Raw genomic sequence first — 23453 nt, forward strand, 5'->3', positions numbered from 1 at the left:
ATAGAAATATGGTTCTTTTAGCCTCTTGTCAAAAAGACTGTTCAATTGGCCCATTAGATATTTAACTGGTCTTTAAAGCTGATTATGTGGTGTATATGTAATAATTCACCAATGTGTGCCATTCTATTTTATTTCAATCATATAAACACTATAAATCTGAAATATCACCAGTGGCAAAAATATTTATTAATCTATAAAATCAGAGAGATTTATCAGTAATATAAATGAAAATAATTATTAGTCACACTTTCCACAGTCTGACCTCAATGCAGAAGTGGCCAAAGGCAATTTGTATAAATTTAAAAAAGCCATTTGTGTAGCAACTTGAGTGCAGGTGTAGTTGTAGGCATGCCCACGTAACAGAAATCATATGACCAACAGACCGAAAGAAAAGTTCAAACAAGTCATGTTGGCGGCAGGGCCTTCTGGAAAACAAAACATATGTCGATGGCAGAACTTTGCACCGGCCGACCTCAGCCAGATAATACCAGTATTTTGGGAGTTTTTTTGTTATATTTAGTATGTAGAGTATTAGGTGGAAATCATAAGAACATAATAACATACATGGGGGTAGTGACATGGGTCTGCAGGAAAAGGAGTGACCCCACACTGTAAGCTTCAATGGAAAAGAAAGGGGGAGAAGAAAAAAAACAGGGCGTCTGTGGGTGGGTGGGTGAAGTGGTGTTTGCGTAGGAGAGTGAAAAAGAAAGATAGACTGAACAGCAGAAGTAAACTCTGTTCTTCAAAAAGGAAACAGTTACATTTTCTACAAGTGCTACAGTTGTGTTAAAAAAATCTGTATGGTGCTCAAATCTGTATGACACAGACACAATGAAAATGTTGTGGATATCTTTTTACCCCATTTGCTGCTCTATATATTTGTAGGAGGAGTGTGTGTGTTTGTGTGTGTCCATGTGTGTCAGTATCGTACTTTCTCGGTAAATACCCCAGGGCTTTGTGGTCTATACTGTGTGGTTTGGAGGAGTTTGTTAGTTGAGGGCCAGGTGCAGGCAGACAACAGATACACTCATGGAAGATAAACGGACCCAACACACACACAAGCACGCACACACAGCGAAGGATAAATGGACCCAGTAGCAGGGAGGTCTGACAGAATGCCTTTTCACACCTGGCTGAGCCCAGCGGAAGGTGACAGAGTCACATCTCCCAAAGCGAACACACACACACACAAACACACACACACGCACGCACACACACCTTCTCACATTGGGGAGTTCAGGGTCATAAGCAGCATCATGAATAAAATGAGGCTGTCTTAAACAGAAGGAGCTCTGTGTATGCATGTGTGTGGGTGTGTTTGTATGTGTGAGACTGTGTTTGTGTCTGCGCAGGCCCCTAGCCCCCATGCCAGTTTGGATCTGTAACGACCTTCTGCTCCCAGTGCTTAAATGGCTTAAATACTTCAATTAGACCTGGGTCACAATCCTCCACCCGTTAAAGCACACCATTGCACACACAAACACACAAACGCACATGCGGAAGTGCAGCGGGGAACAAAAAAACAAAATGGTTTCATCATCCCGCAAGGCGACCGGAGACTTTCGTCAGCATGTTCTCGTTTCGTCTGTGGTTCAAAGTGAAACTCCGCTGTAAATCATAGAGGCTCATCCGCCAAACACAGGAGCAACAATTAAACTCAACTCCCATCTTCTCTGCCAGCGTCTCCCCTGGAACTTCTCTGTCCCGCTCCCTCCTCCCACTTCCTCCTCCTCCTCTTTCCATCTCTCCCGCCGTGCTACCCTAGCGCTAACGATGCTGCCTTTTCATTAGACAGCCCCTGCTAATTAATCTCCATAGAGGAGAGTGACAGACCTCCCCTAACACACACACAGTGCATGCCAAGATATATGCAAACACACACTCTTCTTCCCCCTCTCTCACTCCCTCGTCCCACGTGGTGTTGGCAGCCCATTTCATGCTTTATCACGTCTTTTAATTGACAAACAAGCTGCTCTTTTCTCTTAGGCTGAGGTCTATATCACCCCCTCGCTCAGATGCACACACACACACACACACAAACATACAGACACACACACATGGAAGTAAGAAGCCAAGAAAACTAGTTATCTTTTGAGATTTTGGATAAACACACACAAACACACAGATATAAATAAGCAAATGCCTCCCCACTGACATATGGCCCATGTGACTGTCAAACAGTTTTCTACTCTTTGACACATTGTTTCTGTCTCACACAGACACACACACACACACTAATGTCACATGAGCACTTGATGAAAGAAAAGGAGGAGGACAAGTTTCCCATAACTTTTAGTACTTCTTTAATATTTTACTATATTTCTTACCCCCACGCTTCACTTACCTGCTACAGGGCAAAGTCAATACCAGTCACGACTGACTTATTGACTAATCACATGACACCTTTGCCTCTATGAAACTCATGGAAACACCTCGTTGATTGACGATTCAAAAATAAATGTAACAAGAAGATCAATTACTCTAATTCAGCAGTGGTGAGAGTCCGGCTTAGTGCTAGTGCAAAGTTTTACAATTAAGTACATTTATTTTTGTTAGTATTTTCCACTGAAAAATACTTTAATGAGCTATTAATTGATATGTTTCACTACAATGTTGCTTTATGTATTTTTTAAGACAAATTTCAGAAGGTAAGATGTCTATTTAGATTGGGCTTTATCACTCCTCACTACCATCATTTTTCTTTTTTTATCTTTCTTGGCTTTAACTCAGACTCTGAGCAGAAATCCTACATAAACGTGGTGCAAACTAAACCCACACAAATTGCTTTTCACAATTTCCCAAGCTTAATAAATTTTGGGACTTTCCACTTAAAACCACTCGTTCTGCTGTTCTCAGGTCACCTCCTTTTACCTCCTTTGTTTTGCTAAATAATTTATCATGAATATAATAATACAAAAATTGTTTGTACCATTAGTTACATATTTAATATTTTCAGTAAAGTAATGAATCAAATATGCACATTTACAAAAGTTTCCACTTGTACTCACTGAAGAAAAAATTCAAACCTAAACTAAGACATATTTGGTGAAACATTCTATAGAAAACAAAAACACATTTGGTGTTTAATGATTTCCTGTTTTCACTTTTACTGTCATTTGTATGAATTCATACCACAAGTTAAAAGCAGCTTCCCTTATTTTAAAGAGCTATTAGACAAACGCAAAATACAAATCTCAGAATTTTTATCTATGAGCTCAAGATTCGAGTGCGAGCAGAGGAAACTACTGAACACCATCTGAACCCTTGATCCAAAAGGTATACTTGACCTACACTTTACTCCTTTCCCCTGCACACAGTCTGTTCGACTTTGGCATCGTTTCTAAAAAAGAAGCGGGACCTTTCTCATTTTTCAGGACTGAACCTGATACAATATTAGCCTCCTTTCACAAAAAAAGAACTAATAACTGGAGAAATGGAAGGAGTGTGAAGAATTCTGCTATGACACTTGCTGACAGAGTTTTTCTGTGAAAAGATACTCACTGTCAGGTGATACTGTCTCCAGATTTCTGGACAAGCCTGAAAAAGAAAAACACACACACTGTGTCATTAAATACCTTTTACAAAGCTTTGTAAAAAAAAAAAACAACACTTTTTTTATACTCCACCACAATGAACTTTAAATCAAACAATCAAGATGTGATTGTAGTGCAGAATTTCAGCTTTAATTCAAGGGTTTTTAATGAAGTATTCAACAAAGTGTTTAGAAATTACAGTCACTTTTCCCCATTTTGAAAAGCTCAAAAGTAATTGGACAAACTGGCATAATAAAAAAATGAGAGAATAGTTTTATAGTAGTTAATACATAGATGGAGTCCTTATTTTTGCAGTCTGTGCTTTTAAAATCTGCAGGTCTGTCTTCAGTCCTGCCTCCCTACGCTCTCTTTTTTCAGTGACCTTACAGTAAACGTGTACTGGGGCAACTGTTATTGTGCTTTGGTGCTATGTAAATAAACCTGAACTGAAATTAAATTCAATGAATCAAGTAAGTAAAAAGCATGCTCAGCTGAACTAAGATCAGGTGAATGACTTGGCCATTGAAGAATATTATTGTTAGTTAATGTCTGCATTATCCTTTGGGTCATTATCCATTTGCTGTCCAACCTGTTTTGCAACATTACGCTGGAGCTGAGCAGACAGCACAGCCCTGTACACCTCAGAGTTCATGCTGCTACTTCTATCTGCTTCATCTAAAAAAACAGTGACCCAGTTCCACTGGCAACCATACATGTCCACGTCATCCATTACGCTTCCTCCACTATGTTTGGCAGATGGTGTGGTATGCTTCAGACCATGAACTGCTTCTCTTCTTCTCAATATTTCTCTATTTCCATCATTCTAGTGCACGTTAATCTTGGCTTCATCTGTTCAAAGAGGGTTTTTTAAAGCACTGTGCAGGCTCTTTTAGATGTTTTTTGACCTCCCTATTCTTGAGTGGAATCGATGGTTTGCACCTTGTTGAAAACCCTCTGTTATTTCCATTCATAAAGGTGTCTCTTGTGTCTAATCTATAACTTCTTTTCAAGACTGAACCAGGTTGTAGACCTGACCACTCCTAAAGTATGTGCGTAATGATTGCGTCCTTCACTTGCACTGACAGCACCTTGGACCTCAGGTATCCAGTTAACAGCTACTAAAGCTCAACATTTGGAATCAACTCCATATTCTTTATCTCCTAAATTTGTTTATCACTCAATTGTCCAATTATTTTTGAGCCACTGAATATTTGGGACTATGAATAAATGCAGTTCACACTTCAGTCACATATTGATTTTTTAAAATCCACTGTGTTGGTGTAGAGAGGAAAAAATACAGATAAACTGTCCAAAAACCTGTGGACCAAACTGCATTTATACCAGTTTACTTGGACTCTGACAGTACACACAAAATCAGGACAAAACATTTTGAAAACATCAACATCAGATTTTTAAAACACAAGGGAGAGGTATGAAAGTCTAACTGGTGAGAGAAAAGACAAGAAAGACATTCAGAGGCTGAATGGAAACTCCTGGCAGGCCACGGAGTCATTTGCTTGCCCGTCTAAGACCATAAGTCTCTTCTTGCATCTCTCTCTAGAGTCTGATCACCTTGATTTCTCAGTAACTATTTTCTATCCATGTGTCTCTCTGCAGTCAGTCGGTAAGTAAAGCAGTCAGTCGTTTTGTCCCAGTGTGGCTAAAGCATTATCTCCGGGGCTTCTCCACGCTGTTCCTTAAGCGTTCCAACATCCTTTCCAAACCGCCACCACTTCCCACTGGGAAATTGAAAATGCCGCAGGCAACAAGATTTATCTACTTACATACCTACTGAGTCAAGAGAGTGTGTGAGACAGAATGAGGGAGACAAATTCAAGCCTGTTCTGTGCAAACAGCACTGTTCAGTCACACCAAAGTTCCTCAACATATTTTGTAAAATATATAAATTACAATCCCACTAAAAAGTCACTAATTTGACCTCAAGTGTGGGTTCAAATCCCGACCTTGAAACAGCAGCCTGTGAGAACAGTAGGTACTTTTTCTGGCTTAATGTGATCTGTTCTGATTTGAATACATACAAGAACAAATATGAATTTCAACAGCTGCATCTTCCTCCACCTCTCATCTAGCTCTTTTCTTTTCTTCAACCCCCCCCCCCCCCCCGTTTGCTCTCTCCCTCCAGACCGCCAGGGTAGTGTGTTGTTGTCGAGGGCGACAGGCGAGGCGAGCGACACACTCGCGCTCCATCAACCGTCTGTCTTTAATGAGAGACACAGAAAGGCCCAGGGGACTGAGACCTGACTCTCTTTCTCTCTCAAACACAGACACTAATACATACAGTATAATTTGTGAGTGTAAGGAAAAGAGGAGAAAAAAAGTGATACGTTCCAAGAAAAAGGTAATTACAATGCCACACAACTTTGCACATTTGTTTGCTGTTGGAAAACAATATGCAAAAGAGTAGAATGAGATCAATTTGAAGATCTGGATGACGAGCTGAAAGGAATGGGTTTAGAGATTGAGAGAAAGAGAGACAGAGAGAGAGCAAGAGAAAAAGAAAAAATTGGGTTATGTGTGTCCTGGCCTACACTCTCCCTCTGGTGTTCACCTGGTTACTCATCCATTACACAGAGCACAGTACATGACTGACTGACGGAGAGACAGGGCGCGAGAAGGAGAGAGAGACAGCGAGAGAGACAGCGAGAGAGAGAGAGAGAGGGAGAGAAAGAGTGGGGTGTGAGGTGGAGAGACACAGACTGACTTCTTGCAGGGTTTTCCATTCTGTGGCATTAGTGTAAATGGGCAAGGTAATGAACACTGCGGCGGGATAATTGTCATTGATGGTCATTAGATTCACCCTTCAGTGCCAACACACGCACACACACACACACGCACGCGCCCATAGCTGGAATATGCAGCATGGCAGAGACATAACTAAGCTGTAATTACTGAAGTGTATCAATTAATGTGAACAGCAGCGTTTGCTGACCCCTGGTCACTCATTATTACTGAAAGCGAAAGAGGGAGGGAGTGAGAGGTGGAAAAAACGATGATAGTGGAAAGAAAAAGTGAAAAACAAACCACATTTATTGTGATGAAGGCGGTTTTGATTTCTATGTTCAGCAGTAATTTTTATTAAAAGCCCAAGCCGCAGTATCAATCTGTGGCAGTTCCCATGTTTTATCATAGAGCAAAGTGAAGTTGTGTGTACAGTAATTCTTCATATATGCATTTTACCCCAAAACATGTTGCCTCCCTCAGCTTTAAGCATGTGTACATGCATGTGTTCAGTTTGGTCCTGTTATGCAGTTTGAGCTTCTTTGTGTCAAACTGGCTCTCTGGTTAAAACTATAAGTGTACATGTGTTTGAGCTCTGTGGTCTCTTACTTTCAGTGGAAGAAAATATTAAAGTCACAGCAAAGTGATTTTTGGGAAAGGCCTTTCCAGTCTCAGCTGGGCAATACATTACTTTAGTTTAGAAGAGCCTGACTGACCTGCACAGAGCCAACACCTCAACTACATATCAGCTTTACAACTAACAACGCCAGGAGTTATTGCCCAACAGAAACAACATTCACCATCGTCATGGGAAACCTTCACAGAGAAATGAAGGATTCTCATAGCTCCCATGATTTGGGAATATAATGTTCAACACTCTGAAATGCGTATAATGTTTGCATATCCACAATTCTGGATCATCTAGTGCAAGTCTGACTCTCAAGTAAAATAAAAGTGGGTGTAATACTCACGTCAGGGTAGTGTCCCTTCATGTTGCAGCGATGACAATGTCTGTTCCAGTATGAATTCTCACTGCAGGAATCATAAAGATGCCCTGGCAGGCCACAGTTGTTGCAGTGCCTTTTGAGACAGTCACGGGCTGGGTGGCCTGGAGTCCCACAAAGAAAGCATGGCAGCAACTTCTGCACATACACACACAAAACGTGGTTAGAACCTTTATGTACTTATAAAAGTGCTATATGAGCCACTATGTGGTGATCAGGACTCACTTTAGGGTCAGGACAGTTCTTGGAGAGATGTCCAAAATTGTTGCAGTTTCGGCAGTTGACGTTCTTATCAGTATAGTATCTGTTCGACACCCGCTGCACTGCTATCCTGACACCTTTTCTTTTGTTATAGATTTGAGCCTGAAAAACACAAGTTTAGTGCATTAATGGCATCACGGTGTTAGTGTAAGGATCAAGAAACTCTGTAGCCATACAGGATATATAGCCACAGGGTTTAGTGCTTGGTGTTTGGTCGATAAAGCCTCATCATTCACTTTTCTGTCAGTTGTTGGTGTTAATTACACAAGGACAAAGCAGCTGCATCAATAGTTTTACAAGATGAACTCAATATTTTTTGGCAGCTATGAGGAAAAAAACTCATGCTACTGGGTCTAACTTACTGATGTTTACATTTAATAAATATATATTTGGAGTCAGCTGTTTGTGTGGCTGCATTTTATTAAAATTAAGCAATAGGTCACCAACACTAGGCTAACTAGGATATTCTGTCAGCTTCAGTGCTTAAATGTTTGAGGCCATTTCAATACTTTTGCTACGACTGAGTCGCTAAGTTGTTGGTCGAACACACATTTTTTTCTCTGTACACTACCACGGGAATTTCACACTAAACAATCAAGATGGGACTGAAGGGATTTTACAGAAGTATTACTTTAACTGTTTTCACTTTCATACATAGTGCCCCAGATGCTCAAACATAATTGGACAACAGACTGAGCAGGCAGTTTCATGACCAGGTGGGGCCTGTTGTTATTTAATAATACATATGGAGCTGGCTTTACATGTTGAACTTGCATTAGGATTTTTTTTTTACCAGAACTCTTAATAATCATTTCAGTATAAAATAACACAGTTAAAACTATATGAGTAATGCAAATACTAGCTTTTATGTTTATTTATAGTTGATTTTGATTGATAGAAACCAAAAACAAAGCGGCAACAAACAGAAAGCACTAAAAAGCTGCTCATTGCCACCCACCTCCTTGTCTTTGTCTGAAACCAACCAAGTTTCACCTTCTGCATCAACATCTGGAAGAGAAGAAGAAAATACATTTTAAAACAAATTTAAGGGAGAAGACTATGCTAGGCTCTTATTTTTCTGTTATAAGGTTTATTAGTTATTCCTGAATGTAATACAAACCAACACAAAAAACCTGACATGAATTCATCAGTTACTGGGTAATGAGCACTTTAATACAAGAAAGTAAGTGAACAATTACAATTTGCAAATTTTAGAATAACAAAGGGATTGCAGTTACCAAGCATAACATGTTCACACACACAAGTCGTGAGCCATGGTTTTTAAGAGTGCCTAAAAGCAATTACAATGGATGAACATCAGAGCTGCATTCAAACGTGGGGCTTTATATGACAAATGAGTGAGAAAAAAACAAGAGGAAAATATCGTTTTTGAAATCTTTTCTCACAGTAACATTAAACAACAATTGGAACAAATATTTGATAAGAACTGATAGATTCAAGTGTCTAGATCCCACCCCAGCAGGAAACCCTGAGGAATAACTTTAGTTTCCTGTAAGAGAATGGTATGCATGCACACACGCACACGCAAACACACACACAGAAACTGACACAGTCGCAGCCCAGCACATCTGTATGAGAGTGGCACTAACAGCACCCTGAGGGAGGCCGCTGTATTCTCCTCAGGCCCACAGAACTGTAACTGACATCCAGAAATCGTAACATACACACAAACATACGCGCAGAAACACACAGACATGTGTATTCGGCATAAATTATGTTCTGATAAGCAATGACCCACACAAGCTGGCGTGTTTTCACACACACACATAAAGTCACACCCATCCGTCGACCCCTGCGATTTGCTGGTTGACAGTCTTTAGCTTTTAGACAAATATACAGCCTTGAGCCATAATCAAATATTCCACACTCCTTTTTCACCACTCTCGTTTGTTCTTTCTTTTACTGACTCTATCCAGCCCCTTATCGCCATTCTGCTCAGCCCTCCCTTCCTTTGCTTTTGCTCTCTCTCTCGTTGTTTTCTACCTCTCTTTCCCCCCCACCTTTCCTCCCCGGGTGAGCGGCTACGGAGGGAGGTTATCACCTCTCTTCCCTGTCAAACAAATTAAAATGGCTGCTGTTTGGATGGGGCTTCTTTCTGCCACGACCTTCACCTCCAAAAAAAAAACAAAAACAAGCAAACAAAAAACCAATGCAAGCAACCTAATGTCATCACATAGGTAAGCTTGAAATTTTGACTCAAAATCACCTGATGGTCCTCCCATAGCTGATAAATTTGGAGAACGACCTGTAAAGATGTTGGTATTACCTTATACCTATCATCTCTAAAAGGAAAAATTATCCCAACAGACAGATGTTGTATTGCATCTTCTTGCTATATATTCATGATGCAGTGGTCAAATGTCTATAAGGTGTATAGCAAAGTGAACGGAAATAAGTTAATTTAGGATGAAAAAGAAATAACTCAGGTGAAAATGGAGAAAGTAGCAGGCAGAAGCAAATCAGAAAGTTAATTAACTGAACTGACACGCCTGCTAAAATTGAATGATAATGCATCAGTTTCCCTTTTTAGGGCTTTTTTTCTCCTTAAATTAAGCAGATATAATCCACCATCATAGATGATTCCCAAAAAGTTGATTCTGTTCATCTGGACGTAGCCTTTTCAGAGGGTGAAATGTTTTGTTAGGCATCCAAGTGACTTCTTCAGTCTCAGCTGACTGCAGGCTTCTCCAGCCTTATAAATGGTACATTTGCATTATGACTGAAACTAACACCACTGACAAAGAATGGGCTGTCAGGTCAGTTTCTTGATCATTAATATATAAATTGTCATGACTACAGATCGCCAAATACTGATCAATGAACACTGATCAATGGCCATGAGTATTATTCACAGAGTTGGGTAATGGCTGCAATCACAGCACTGAAAGATTGTGAAAGATGTAGGCCTCCTTCTCAATTAAGAGATGGTCTTTCCTTTTAAAATAAACGGCCACCTTGTCTCCCCGCAGCGTTCCTCCCTGTCCAGGATGTGTACATGCTCATCATTGAAAGAGTGTCCACTGGCTTGTAGGTGTGAACAGATTTCGGAGTCCTGGCCTTACAAGTTAGCTCTTCTATGTTGTGCCATCCGCTTAGCTGCAGAAAGTCTTTCCCAAAAGTCTTCAAAATGTTGGGGTCATCAAAATGTTGATGACCCCCAAGACTGTAAGACAAATGTGAGACAAGTCTTTGTGTTCTTTTTGGTTAGCATTGGTTTTGTCCTCAAATCACCAGTGTATGCCATCTTTTCTTAGTCTCTTTGTGATTATTGAATTGTGAACTTTGACTTTAACTGAGGTAACTGAGACGTGTAGTTCTTTAAATATTGTTCTGGGTTCTTTTGTGACCTTTTTGATGAGTCGTTGATGTGTTATTGGAGTAATTTTGGAACACCGGACACCCCTTGGGAAAGTTCGCCGCTGTTCCATGTTCTCCCCATTTGTGGATAATGGCTCTGTGGTTCTCCCAAAACCTCAGAAATGGCTCTGTAAACCTTTCCAGAATGATCGATGCCGATGACTTTGTTTTTCAGATGTTTTTAAGTTTAGATCATACCATAATGTGTTGCTTTTTAACATATTTTAGCCTATTTCACTTTGTCAGACAGATTCTATTTAAATGATTTTTTGATTCAACAGATCTAGCAGTGATCAGGCCTGAGCGTGGCTAGTTTTCCAAAAAGCGTGGTTAATCACATTAAATTTGTGATTTGGCAAGTGGGCAATTACTTTTTATGATAAGGCCAGGTAGGTTTAGATAGCGGTTTAGATAGCTCCTTTCCCATAATAAATAAAATAATCATTCAAAAACTGCATTTTATTTTACTCAGGTTATCTTTGTCCAATAATAAAATTTGTTTAATGGTCTGAAACATTTAAATCAAGAAGGGGACAAAAACATTTTCCCCATATAGTAACTTTATTCATTGGTTAGCTGTTTTAACTATAAATACAATGACAAAGCCCAAAGTAATGCCTAATATTAAACTGTCTGAATAAAACAATTTTTAAGACATCAAGTAAAAAACTAAATAAAGGCTCATCCTGAAAAAGCTAGAAGATACCATTTTTATTCTAATTTATCAATTTCACAGAATAGCGTTTCTATCAGTTAATCAATGAATCCACAAAACTATTTCAGCTCTGCTGGGGGTGGGGAAAGTACAGCGACAGATGACTGTTTAATCTTCTGGTTTGCTTTTGTATGTTCACTTCAGGTTTTGAGTATTTACATTTATTATGTATGTAAGCTGTATCACATTGTCTCTGTCTATGCACATCACTTTGAAGTAACTTATATTAAACTGTAGTAGTTTAGGGTGGGTGTGATGGTGGTGGTGGGGTGTACTGATCTAAGTGTGAGCATACTGGGGGGCCTCTGTATGAAGAATGCATGTGTGTCACCGGTATCCAGCAGTCAATGGGGGGAAAAAAAGGCAGGGGTGAAAGGTGCGTGCATGTGTGTGGTGTGTGTGTGCATGTGTGTGAGCAGGCGTTAGTGACTCAACGAAAGTCATTCCCAAAGCACCTCCCGGGGGGACTCCCCAAATAAAGAGCAGGAAGCTTTCCCTTAATCTAACCCCCTATCCACACACCCCAGCCCGACGCCCCCAACTCGATGCCCCCACCTCACCAACACAACACACCAAATAAAGGGTGAAGCTCTTTGTCACGGCCGAGGAATCAAACACATGGGTGGAGGGGTGCTGGAGAGGAGAGGAAAGAAGAAGGAGGGGGGCTGTACACAGGGTAAAAATATGCTAATCAACCTTGAGGCCCTGTTCAATACCAAACCCTCGTTCCATCGTGGCCCAGCAGATCTGAAGGAGTCTGGAGCTCAAAAAGCAGATGGCAGCGACATCACCGAGCAGCTGAACGCACTCAAGAGAGGCCTCCGCCATGTTGACTCCAACTGTTCAATTTGAGCAGATCTAATGGCAAAGCATTCCTTACAGCCATCTTAGTGGTCTAAACCCAAATATCCTGAAGAGAGAAATGGTTGTTTAATGTTAAGAGCACCAAGTGGTGCTCAAGTCATCTGCTATGACTCTCTGAAGCAGCTCACTGACAGCGTTTACTGAGGGTTCCAAAGACTTAGATTCTGCAGGACATCTCGTACATTATCTCATCACTCCATCGTCACGGGAAATGCAACACAATGACATGGAAGAGGGGGAGAAACAGAGGGAGAGATTGATCAGGGGAGAGAAGGCAACAGATGCTATCTGTCTGTCTCATAGGTACCCTGATTACTAGAAGATGAGGAGGAGAGGGGAGGAGGCTGCGTTCCTGTTCATCAGAGTCGGCAGAACAAAACAAAAGGGGTGGGGGGGATGTATGTGTGTGAATGCTTTAAATCTGTCTCTTCTACCAGTGAGAACAGAACGGAAGTGTACATGTGGCTAATGAACCATGAACACCCAGCTCTCCTGGGGTGACGTGCACACACACACATGGGATGAGGCCCAGACAGGATGGTTTAAGTCTGGTAAACCAAGGACAGCACTGAGAACATCAACGACACAATCAACTGCAATTCTAACCAGTTACCAGTTTCCTAAAATGTGTGTGTGTGTGTGTGTGTGTGTGTGTGTGTGTGTGTGTGTGTGTGTGTGTGTGTGTGTATTCATGAGTGTGTCATATACAAGCTGTTCTCCCCTCTGTCCCAGCAACATCAAAGGCTTCAATGGATCTGCCTTACCCCAGTCTTTTTCCCTGTCCCGACACTTAAACAGGCATCCTAGGCCAGCCCGCCCATTATACAAGCTGCTGACCAGACCCATTAATACACACGCACACACAGGCACCGTCTCACACACAGACACACGCACGCACACACACACACACACCCACACCCACAAAGGGAATGTGTAAGAGGTCTTGCCCCCCCCCACCCCCTCCCAAAATGGAGGTTATGTTTGATACCAAAGCGACAGGGCTGGATTAGCAACACTATACATGACAATGGTGAGGGTGGGTGGGAGTGTGCATGCTCTAAGTGTGTGCGTGTGTGTGTGAGTGTGTACAAGAAAGTGTTTCCTTTGTGACATCACCCTTGCCCTACAGCCTTCCCTTCTGTCCAACAGACATGTACAGAGCACCACATTTTTAACTCCTCTCTTTAATTTGAGAGAAAAGTCTGACCAAGCCCGTAAAACACAACAGAAGATTGGCGGAGATTTTTATTACTATGACTAGCGGATACAGTGCTGTGGAAACCCAGCATCGCAGAAAGAAAAGTATCAGAGTCGATGTCTTCACTCCATACTGTGACATATTTTTGAACCAACATGCTGTCCTGAAACCCAAGCTAGCTGCATGTTGCTAGCAAAGCTAGCTGCATGTTGCTAGCAAAGCTAGCAACTGTATGTATTCAAAACTCTCCACGAATAAATAAACAATTCACAGTTGTTGGACTGACAGTAGCCTTTTGGAAAATTTTAATCATATTGTCATAAACCCTAGTGTGCAGATGTTTGGCACGTAGGGAGTAGATAAACAGCTGTACAACCACACTACTTACTTCAAATTCCTTTTTTCCAATCTCTACTTATCTCTCTGTTAGAGAGAGGTGGTTTCCATCCAAATGTAGCGCAAATGTTTCCACCCACTAACATTTTTAGATAAACAGCTGGTGGCACCAATTCTCCAGTCTCGCAGCGCAGAAGAAGAGGGTACGCCACATGAGATGTTTTGGCTCAAAAGCACAAGTGTAATAATTATGTGAATGGTGACTGGATTCAGTTCAGGTATTTTCAGGTTCCTGGTGGTGTACATGTTGGCCTAACAAGAGTAGGAAATTAATTTACACATAGGACCACACAAGCATCTGGGACTGATTGGTGCGGCGCTCCATAAGACTCCCAGTTTGGGTACTGCCTACTCCTGACAAGGTCATTTCGTTAAACTGAAGTTTGATGAAGTTGTGCTTTTCTTGCCATTACCAGTTGAAACCAGCTGTGACATCATGATGTAAAAATGATATTATTTGTGCTGTGTTTTTTTTTTACAGTACTGTTCACAACTGCACTATCCTCAATGATTTGAATCACCTCAGCCAATATGTAAAATACTTTTTTGTAAATTAAAAACAAAACAATGTATATATGTGGATATAAACATACCTAGAGCCCGAAAAAACGTGAATGCTGATGCTCTGTGGCAAATATTTGCATCATTTACAAAAGGGATTTGCTGCAATCTGTCTGGAATGAAAGAAAAACATTCTTGAGGGTTATGAAAACCTTTTTTTCATGATTAGATTCTTAAGGCAAGACAGAAAATCTCATGGCAAACAAAGTTTCATTTCAGGCTTATAATAGTTTACAAGATAAGAGATATTTGGGGATATTTCAGTTTGTGTTCTTTTCCCTGGTATTAACTGGGCAATATAAAGCAACTTATGAATATCAATGTTATGAGAGCAATAAGACTGTATATGAACATTTAAATCTGACACCTGTTCACTCCTTATGTAGAAAACGATTCAAGCTTTGAGTACTGCCATCTTTATGAGAAACATATGAGGATGTTTAATTTCTAGACTTTATTTACATTATTTAACAACTAGGGTGTCTTTGTTTTTACCTCAAGAGAATCAAGTCTGTCTGCCTCCGTAAAAAAAAAAATCACATAGGAGGGTTTGCTTTATATGTCTGTGGGTGAATTTCATCTATGCTATGGTGGCAAACCAGCAAGTCAAAAAGGTTAAAGATGGGTGTCATCAACTGAGAGCCGCACCTGGTCCATATACGGATCTTTAAAATTGACCCACACGTGCCTGTAATTTTACACATATTCCTTCTGTCAGTTCAACAGGCAAAGGCAAACTGTGCTACTCTGTCACTTTACCACCACCCAGGAGGCATACTGATATACTTGCAAGATAAAGCACAGAAGTGCATAGAAAACTCTTATTTTTAGTGTAATTAATAAGAAAAACAATGGAATACAAAAATATCTTTTAAAAAATAAAATATTTCTTTCATGCTCGTGATGATGTTTTTGGCAGTATGACATGTCTTATGTCATACTGCCAAAAACATCATGGACTCAAAGCGTAACTCAAGAGAACATTATATCAAATACTATAAGTTATATTAGCTTTATTTCAAAAATTGTGGTCATGACCACAGAACCTAAAGAAACCAGCGACTGTAATGGTTTTGACCCTCGGCCAGATAATCAAAGGCAGCAGATTTTAAAAAACGCCAAAGAGACAGATTTTTTACACATCTGCTTGGGTGGTCAAACTATTTCTTTCTGCTACAAGATTCTGGAAAACAGCCCAGAAAGCGTTCATTAGCCTCACTTTGATCAAACAGGATGAAATTACTATCAAAGACAATGTTTAAAACTAGAACCAAAATGATTTTCCACTAATTTTTTGCCATTTCGGTGAAAAACCGAAGACGGATGCCATCACCGTGGTCCCTGTTGAATCTGCCTTATGTTCAGCAAACACATATTTCAACACAGCCCGTCTGATTATCTGATATATCCACCACCCCCTCCTCCGTGACACATCGAGCGCTCACCCCCTGCCAGCCTGTGCCACCTCCTCCCCTCCTCTTCACCCTCTTCCACGCCATGTTGGCAGGCAGGGCAGGGCAGGTGGCCAAACCTGTCAGTCAAAGTACCATCGCCACGCAGCAGCACCACAGACACCAATTACCACACAGCAGGGGCGCGGCCTGGCAACCGCATGGCAACCACATGGTCCAATCAGGGTACACAACAACGGGGACCAGAGAAGGCCAAGAAAAGTGAACGAGGCTGTGTGCCCCCAGTGTGCCTGTGTACGTGTTTTCGAGTTATCCAAAACTGAGCCAAAACGTGTCCGGGACTGACAGGAGACACGTAGTCACTGTGTCTTTTTAATATCCGTTAGCTGCCTCTTTAGCGCAGATTTTCAATTCAAACTAGAAATTATCTCCATCAATCTGCTGATAACCAGAGTGGCTCTTATTAAAGACACAGTCCTGACTTGTACCATCATATCGTCACCGATGATTCAAAAAAGGAGGCTGAATTGAAAATTGACTCATTTAACTGCCATAAATATGCTTGGATCGCTGGTGCTGATGACACATTACATGACAATAAAAAAAAAAAAGAAGAAGTTACAACTCATATTTTTTACATAACACTTACTATCACAATGATTTGTTCATGTCTCAGTATCGGATTAGATCATTGTCTGGGACTTTAACAGCCGTGAACTTGGGAGATTATAGACTGATTTAAAGCTACAGCAGCACTTTTTTTTTGGCTGTTAAGAACAAACAAAAACACATAAATCAAGAGATGGAGCAGTCTAGAAGAGTTATTCTGAATAACTGTATTTTTATAGACACTATAAGTGGAACAAATGCATATGTATTCACAAAAATGTAAGCTTCATACCAAACAGATTTATTAAAAGATTGAAGTCTGACAAGCCAGTCAAATGTTTTTTGCCCATTAACTAATTGTTTGACATTTTTTAATGAAGCTTTACAGTTACGTCTCTAAATGGTAAAGCCATGTAAATAAACAATGACTACATTGCAAAGTGTTGGCAGTGCCCAACCAACACTCCAAAATCCCAAAATTTTCCAACTTTAAAGTTTAATCCTTTGTGCTTATATAATTGCCTGAATGAAAAAAAGATTCAGCTTCATTAAAGCTAAACATAAGTTAAAAAAAAAAAAAAAAAAATCAGGATGGAGTTTCCCTAAATCAGTGTTGTGGTAGAGCAGACTATAGTCAACAAGTATTTCATGGCTAAAGTCGTACTTGTGTAAGCAGACGCAAAATGTCAAAAACATTACACAAAAAAAAAATATCTGACCAAATTATTCATGGTGCCCCTTTTGTCTTCTGTGGCACAACACGCATCGTCTGTGAGGGGCAAATATATTTTAATAAAACCAGTGAGTTGCAACCTCAATTTCATTTTGATGAATTTCCTCCTGCGGGAGTGAGCCAGGCAGTGGGCGGGAGGGTGGAAAGGCGAGAGAAGAAGCGGGGTGATGGGGGCTGGGAGGCAGATAGAATTTTCATGATTGTTATTGTTGTTATTATACAGAAAGGGGGGGAGTGGGTGGGGTGGGGTGGGGTGGTGGTTGATAAACGGCGTTGGTTAATCTGAGCCATTCTGCGGAGCGCTCCATTATCGGGCAGGTTGGGCACGTCGAGGGGGTTATTTTTCCGAGGGATCTTTGGCCCCGGTAATTAAGCTCCATTCACCAGGCCCTGTTCCCCAAATTAAAAATTTGTCATTAAGTGGAATTCACCATAATGCCTTTTTATCTGCCGGCGCTTCAGCATGTGTGCATGGATGGGTGTGTGTGTGTGTGTGTGTAGGAGGGACAACAGCAGAGGGCAGCCAATAAGGGGTTACACTCTGGTCTCATGCACATACAAGCACATACATGAATACTCACACACACTTTGAGAAGAAATGGCAAATTAAAAAAAAAAGAAAAAAAAAAAGAAATAATCCTGGACAGCAGTGTGTGTGTGTGTGTGTTCGTTTGCAAGTGGAAGCGCGCACACACACACACACACACACACACACACACACACACACACACACCAACAAAGAAACCCTTTCAATCCTTCAAATCCACAGCCTTTAGGGTAATTAAATAATAGTGCTTTAAAGTTTTAATTTAGATTTGGCTTTTTCCTTCCTCCTCCTAGTGTATGCCGCACAGCCCTCCCTCTCTTACACACACCCAAAACAGCCCGTCACTGCTGTGGTTGTAGACTTCAACCAGCAAGATAGCCCCTCGATCGGCAGGGTACATTGGAGGGAGTGAATGATTGAAGAGCAGAATCTTTGTCTCTATAGACTTTATAAAACAATACAATTATTAGTCTTTAATTAGAGCAGCCCCTCTGTGGACCAGGGGACAGACAAAGAACAATAGAGGATTAGAAAGGGAGTGCCTAATATGGCTCTTTTATCACTTCACTCAAATATAGCTGCAACCAGCTGTCCTATGCACCTGGTAGGCAGAAGTTAGAAGTTAGATTCTGGTGCAGAAGGGAGTAAAACTACATCACCTATTTCAAACTAAAAAGACCTATTTTTGATCTCAAATGATCTACAAATCAGTAACTGTCAACAACATATTGCAACATACATAAATATAGGGATGGCCTGGTTGTGGCCTAAGACTTGAAGGATCCATCACATAGCATCTCCAGGCTCATACTGGACCTCTAGATGTCTGTCACTGTTCAATGGTTTAGTCTGAAAAAGTAAAAATGACTTAACCATACAATTCTTCTCGCTATTTATTGAGTCAAACTAACAATTATGGAACCATATCAAATAAACAGCTTGAGTTTTCTTTATTTTAAACTACATAAAAGACAGACTGAAAGTGGGAAATGAATTATCAGAACCAAAACCGACAAAGGGGTGCAAACTCAAACTCTGATTAACAATGATAGAACTGAGTACTTGCAATATGAAAAAACACAACACAAACAGGACCTTTGATTTCATGTGATGTGGTTGAAAATGTAAAAAGCAGGCTTTTTTTTTTATTTTTTGGCTTTACACGACCCAAACACCCTGCCACTGTCCTCCTCCCTCCTCTTCTTATCAGAGATACATGGATACTCCCCTGACACGTGACTAATATTCCACAATCTTGTGAATGCCACCAGAGAGTATAGGTTAAGAAACAGGGCCCTAAATGAACATCTTGAGGTGGGAGGGGGGCTGAAAGAAGAGGAAGAGCAGAGGTGGTGGAGGAGGCTGAAATGGAGGAGAGAAAAAAAGAAAAAACAGGAAGATAGGAAGAGGAGGGGGCGGACAGATGGCAGAGGTTATGCCTGGCTGAAAGGGGCAAGACGGGAGGAGGCTATTCAGGATCTGTGTGCGTGCAAAGAGAGGAAACACCATGCCCTCACTTCCCACATGCAGAAGTCATTCTTAAGAAATCCCCTCCACCTCAATCTCAACTCCTCATTTGTAGACCTCTAAAAGGCATCAGATGAGTTTCAATAAATGTCTGAGCCCCTTTCCTTTACCATCAGCCCGATTGACTGGCTAAGCTGATTCCATATTGGCTTCAGACTCGGTGATGAACAAAATAATTACATTTTCCAGCATCTGATTGACAGACTAGACTGGTTAAGGTAAACTACAGATAGAGCTGAACAACAACATGCTGTCAAAATCTCCAAGTGTGTCTGTGTGTCTCTCCAAAATACAGCGAATGGAGGAATGGCAGACTGGCAGGGGGGCGAGTGCAGAGAGATAGGGGGGTCTTATTTACTGTCGTTTAATTCCCTCCCCTCTTTTCCATCCATCCCTTGGTTTTTCTGACAGGTAATAAAAAGCAGGAGCTTCCTTGACAAGCCCATTTGAATTTGGATTGAATAATATAACTGTAGGGTTTCCCACATAACGCTCTGTCCAAGCGTGCAGACACCACAGATGCTGGCAGCCCCCATGCCTGCCAGTCTAAGTGTGTATATGTGTCAGTGACACACACACACACACACACACACACACACACACACACACACACACACACACACACACACACACACACACACACACGCGCTTACGTCATAGTAGTTAATGCAGCAATAATAATGAATTCCAGCAACTAGCTATCACACCAGTCTAATATGTTAATCTCCACATGTGCCAAACCTTTATTTCTTTTTTTTGTCACCACACTCCCCCTCCCGATTCCCTCTTCTTCCTTCTGCACCTCTCCAAGATCCCTTCATCCCACCTCCTCTTCTCGTCTTACCTCATCCACCAGTCGTGCTACCTCCTTCCAAGAACCCCTGCCCCTCCTCCTCTTCCTCTTTCAGAAGCAGCTGAAAATCCCATTCCCCATGGGGCAGGCTAAATTGAATTGGCGTGTTTATATGAACAACAGGGCCGTTGCTTTAATATACCTTAGAGTTTATGCCTAATGCCTCCCTGCTAATACCGCTGGAGTTTCAACGCTCACTCAACACACTTGCTTTTATGGAAGTCATAAAAGAGACAGAGGAGTGAGGGATGAGGATGGAGAGATACTCTGGAAGTGTGCTTGATTTTGTAAACCATGGGGAGAAAGAGAGGAAGGAGTGAGACCCCCGTTAATGCAACTTAACGAGTCATCTGTGTTTTGTCACACCTCTTTAAAAGATCCCCACCGCTCTAGAAACCTACACACACACACACACACTTACATACACTCTCTATGCCTCTAGTGTGAATGAATAGAAAGACAGAAGACACAGAATGGTAGGAAAGGGTTTTTCTGGATTTTTTTTTTTTTTTATATTAGTATGTGATACTGAACAAATTCCACAGTTTTAGTTGATGGAGTTGGTCATGCTCGTCGACTTGCAAACATTGTCCATTTTCTTTCCGTCTACCCCCACTTTTTTCTTCTCCTTTATTTCGTTTCCCTCGCTTGTCCCCTTTCTCTTCTGGCACTGTGTCCATCTACAAAAGGCCCACAGTACAAAGGACAGAAACAGGCCTGATACACTCAACCCAATTACTATTGATCAGTCTCCACTCTGAGGACAAAAAAAAAAAATGCTCACCTGCACGCACACAGCACACACACGCACACAGCACACACACACACACACACACACACACACACACACACACACACTAATCTGTAAAGATCAAGTCCTTTAGGGTGGGTATTTGTCCATAGCTGATTTTTAACACTTGGAACCAAAGACTTAAAAAAGTAAATAAAAATAATCCAACTCTTTGAAAGTCTACATGATCCGAAAACAGTGGCTGGTAACACAGATTGTTTAAGAGAAGAGGGTGATATAAAGGTGAGCTGCCAATAAATAAAAAAAAACATATCTGTAAAATATAAAAACACAGTATTATAAATGTGAATTGAAAGTGTAGTTTTTCACTGTATTTTAGATATTTCTCTTTCCTTTTTATTAGGTTTAATGTCTTTCCTCTGATTACAAACAATAATACAAATTCTTCATGAAAGCCAAAATCTGTGAATGCTAGAGAAAGATTTCTTTTATCATCCAGCTAGACAAAAAGTAGTGGTATCAGTTATTTTAAAGTGCCTCTAAATCTGCAACATGATGGGAAACTTAACAATCAAAGTTCTTCTACAATCTAGATTTCATACTATTTTTTTTTTATTTGCTGTTCTTGACAGTTATTATCTTTTAATTGAGTAATCAGAGAAATTCAGAAGCCTGGCTTTGATTAAAGTGTAATTTTGGCAGGATTACTTGTACCAGTTGGCTGAAACAACTAAAGCAGAGAGTAATGTGACTTTTGCATCAGCTCCACTTAAATTTTAACTTAATTTAAGATTGTTTAAATCTTGCTCTGAGAAAAACCTACATTAATGGAGACAAGAATGACTGAATGCTGTGAAATGTGAATACTCAAAGGATAAAAGTCCTTGAGCTGCTGGAAACCCCGAGGACATTCCAGCTGATCCGCAGGGAAAAATGGGGGGGGAAAAAGCTACATCAGTATGTCGGCTGCGTTAAAACCCAAAGGCTTTTTGATCCTCAACCAAAACCTTTAAAAGTTTGTAAAGCCCAGCTCGAAGGTGCATCCACACACACTTAGACACACAAAACTAGTATCACATTAAGGGTGTGATGAACTCTGCATGTTGTCTGGAAGCCTGTGCCGAAATATCAATGACTAAACTCCCCAACGAGTCGGTAACTATCTCCTTCGCTCTTGATTTTATCCCCAATAATTAATTTTCTCTCCTAACGCCGACTTCGGCTTTATCGGTCGCTCGCCGCCAGAATCTCAGCATTTCATTTAACCATAATCCCCCGGATAAAGGGGCGGCCTAGGTGTGCAAATGCACAGGCATGCGTGTGCGCAGGAGCACACGCACAGGCGAAGGCTTAAACTTCACAGACACAAACCGGTTACACATGTGTGCAAGGAGAGTTAATCATACAATATTGAGGAAATTTGATAAATCACACATTTAGACACATTAAACCTCTTTACAGGAAGTCTGAATGTAGACTGCGGGACATAGTGTCCACTGCTAGCCGTGAAAACACTAAAATACATCCTGGATAGAAACTGGATTAACTCAGGAAAAGCCTGCAACCTGGCATAGCAACAAGCCCCGTAACCAGGGCTTGGTCTTGTTGTACGGAAGCATGGTTAGGAATGGGAGTGGAGGAATAAAGAGATGAGATGGATGGTGTGAAGGAGGGTGGAGCTGAAGGGTTAAGGGAAGAAAAGCAGATTGTGATATGGATGTACGCTTGTCCTTAGCATACGCTTGCTGTAGCCATCTGTAGTAGATCATGTTGATATATTATGTTGCCTTTATGAAGTTATGGAAATCTTGGTTGGTCACAACATTTGAGTTAGAGACAGCGACCATTTTTCTGCATTGTTTGCATAAGGAATGCAAGTCCATTTTAGTCTTTCAAAAGAGATGTGACCAAAGAGGCATGACATATCCTGCCAGTTAAATACACAATGTTTCAGTGTGTCTGAGAACATCGGCCACGAACTACAAAAAAAAAAATTTAAAAGGAAGAAAATGACTGGATAATTTCTTAGATTTAGAGAGCTTTTTCCCTTTACATTTATTTTATCCCACACAGAATAAACACTGATTTTTTTTTTCTATTTTCTCATGGTATTCCCCCCCTCATGACGACTGCTTAAGCATTTAACGTGTTCCTTAACACCTATATCCTGGTATTTAAGGGCCGATTAACTAGCAGACTCTCAGATACTAATGGGACTCCTAATTAGTGCTTTATTGAAGGCAGGTGTGATGGAAAGGTCAACTAGTTAAGCTTACATGTGTTATAAACATGCAGAGGGCACTTCCATCGATATGCAGCAATCCAAGAACGTACAAGTCAATCAATGAGGGAAACAAAGGCCAAAGAAATCT

The 23453-nt window shown here is 40.9% G+C and overlaps 1 protein-coding gene across 2 annotated transcripts in view; it reads right to left on the reverse strand.

Annotated features, from left to right (window-relative positions):
• zcchc7 (zinc finger, CCHC domain containing 7) overlaps positions 1-23453 on the reverse strand; it is a 51916-nt gene that overhangs the window by 13470 nt on the left and 14993 nt on the right. For both annotated transcript variants that reach the window (XM_004564285.3, XM_076884940.1), the window contains 4 exons: positions 8496-8545; positions 7502-7639; positions 7244-7414; positions 3502-3537 (listed from right to left, as the gene is read on the reverse strand). In XM_004564285.3, coding sequence (XP_004564342.3) covers positions 3502-3537; positions 7244-7414; positions 7502-7639; positions 8496-8545 — 395 coding nt within the window. The remainder of the gene's footprint in view (positions 1-3501; positions 3538-7243; positions 7415-7501; positions 7640-8495; positions 8546-23453) is intronic.

The sequence above is a fragment of the Maylandia zebra genome, linkage group LG6 (assembly GCF_041146795.1).
Source record: "Maylandia zebra isolate NMK-2024a linkage group LG6, Mzebra_GT3a, whole genome shotgun sequence".
In the NCBI taxonomy this organism is placed as follows: domain Eukaryota; kingdom Metazoa; phylum Chordata; class Actinopteri; order Cichliformes; family Cichlidae; genus Maylandia; species Maylandia zebra.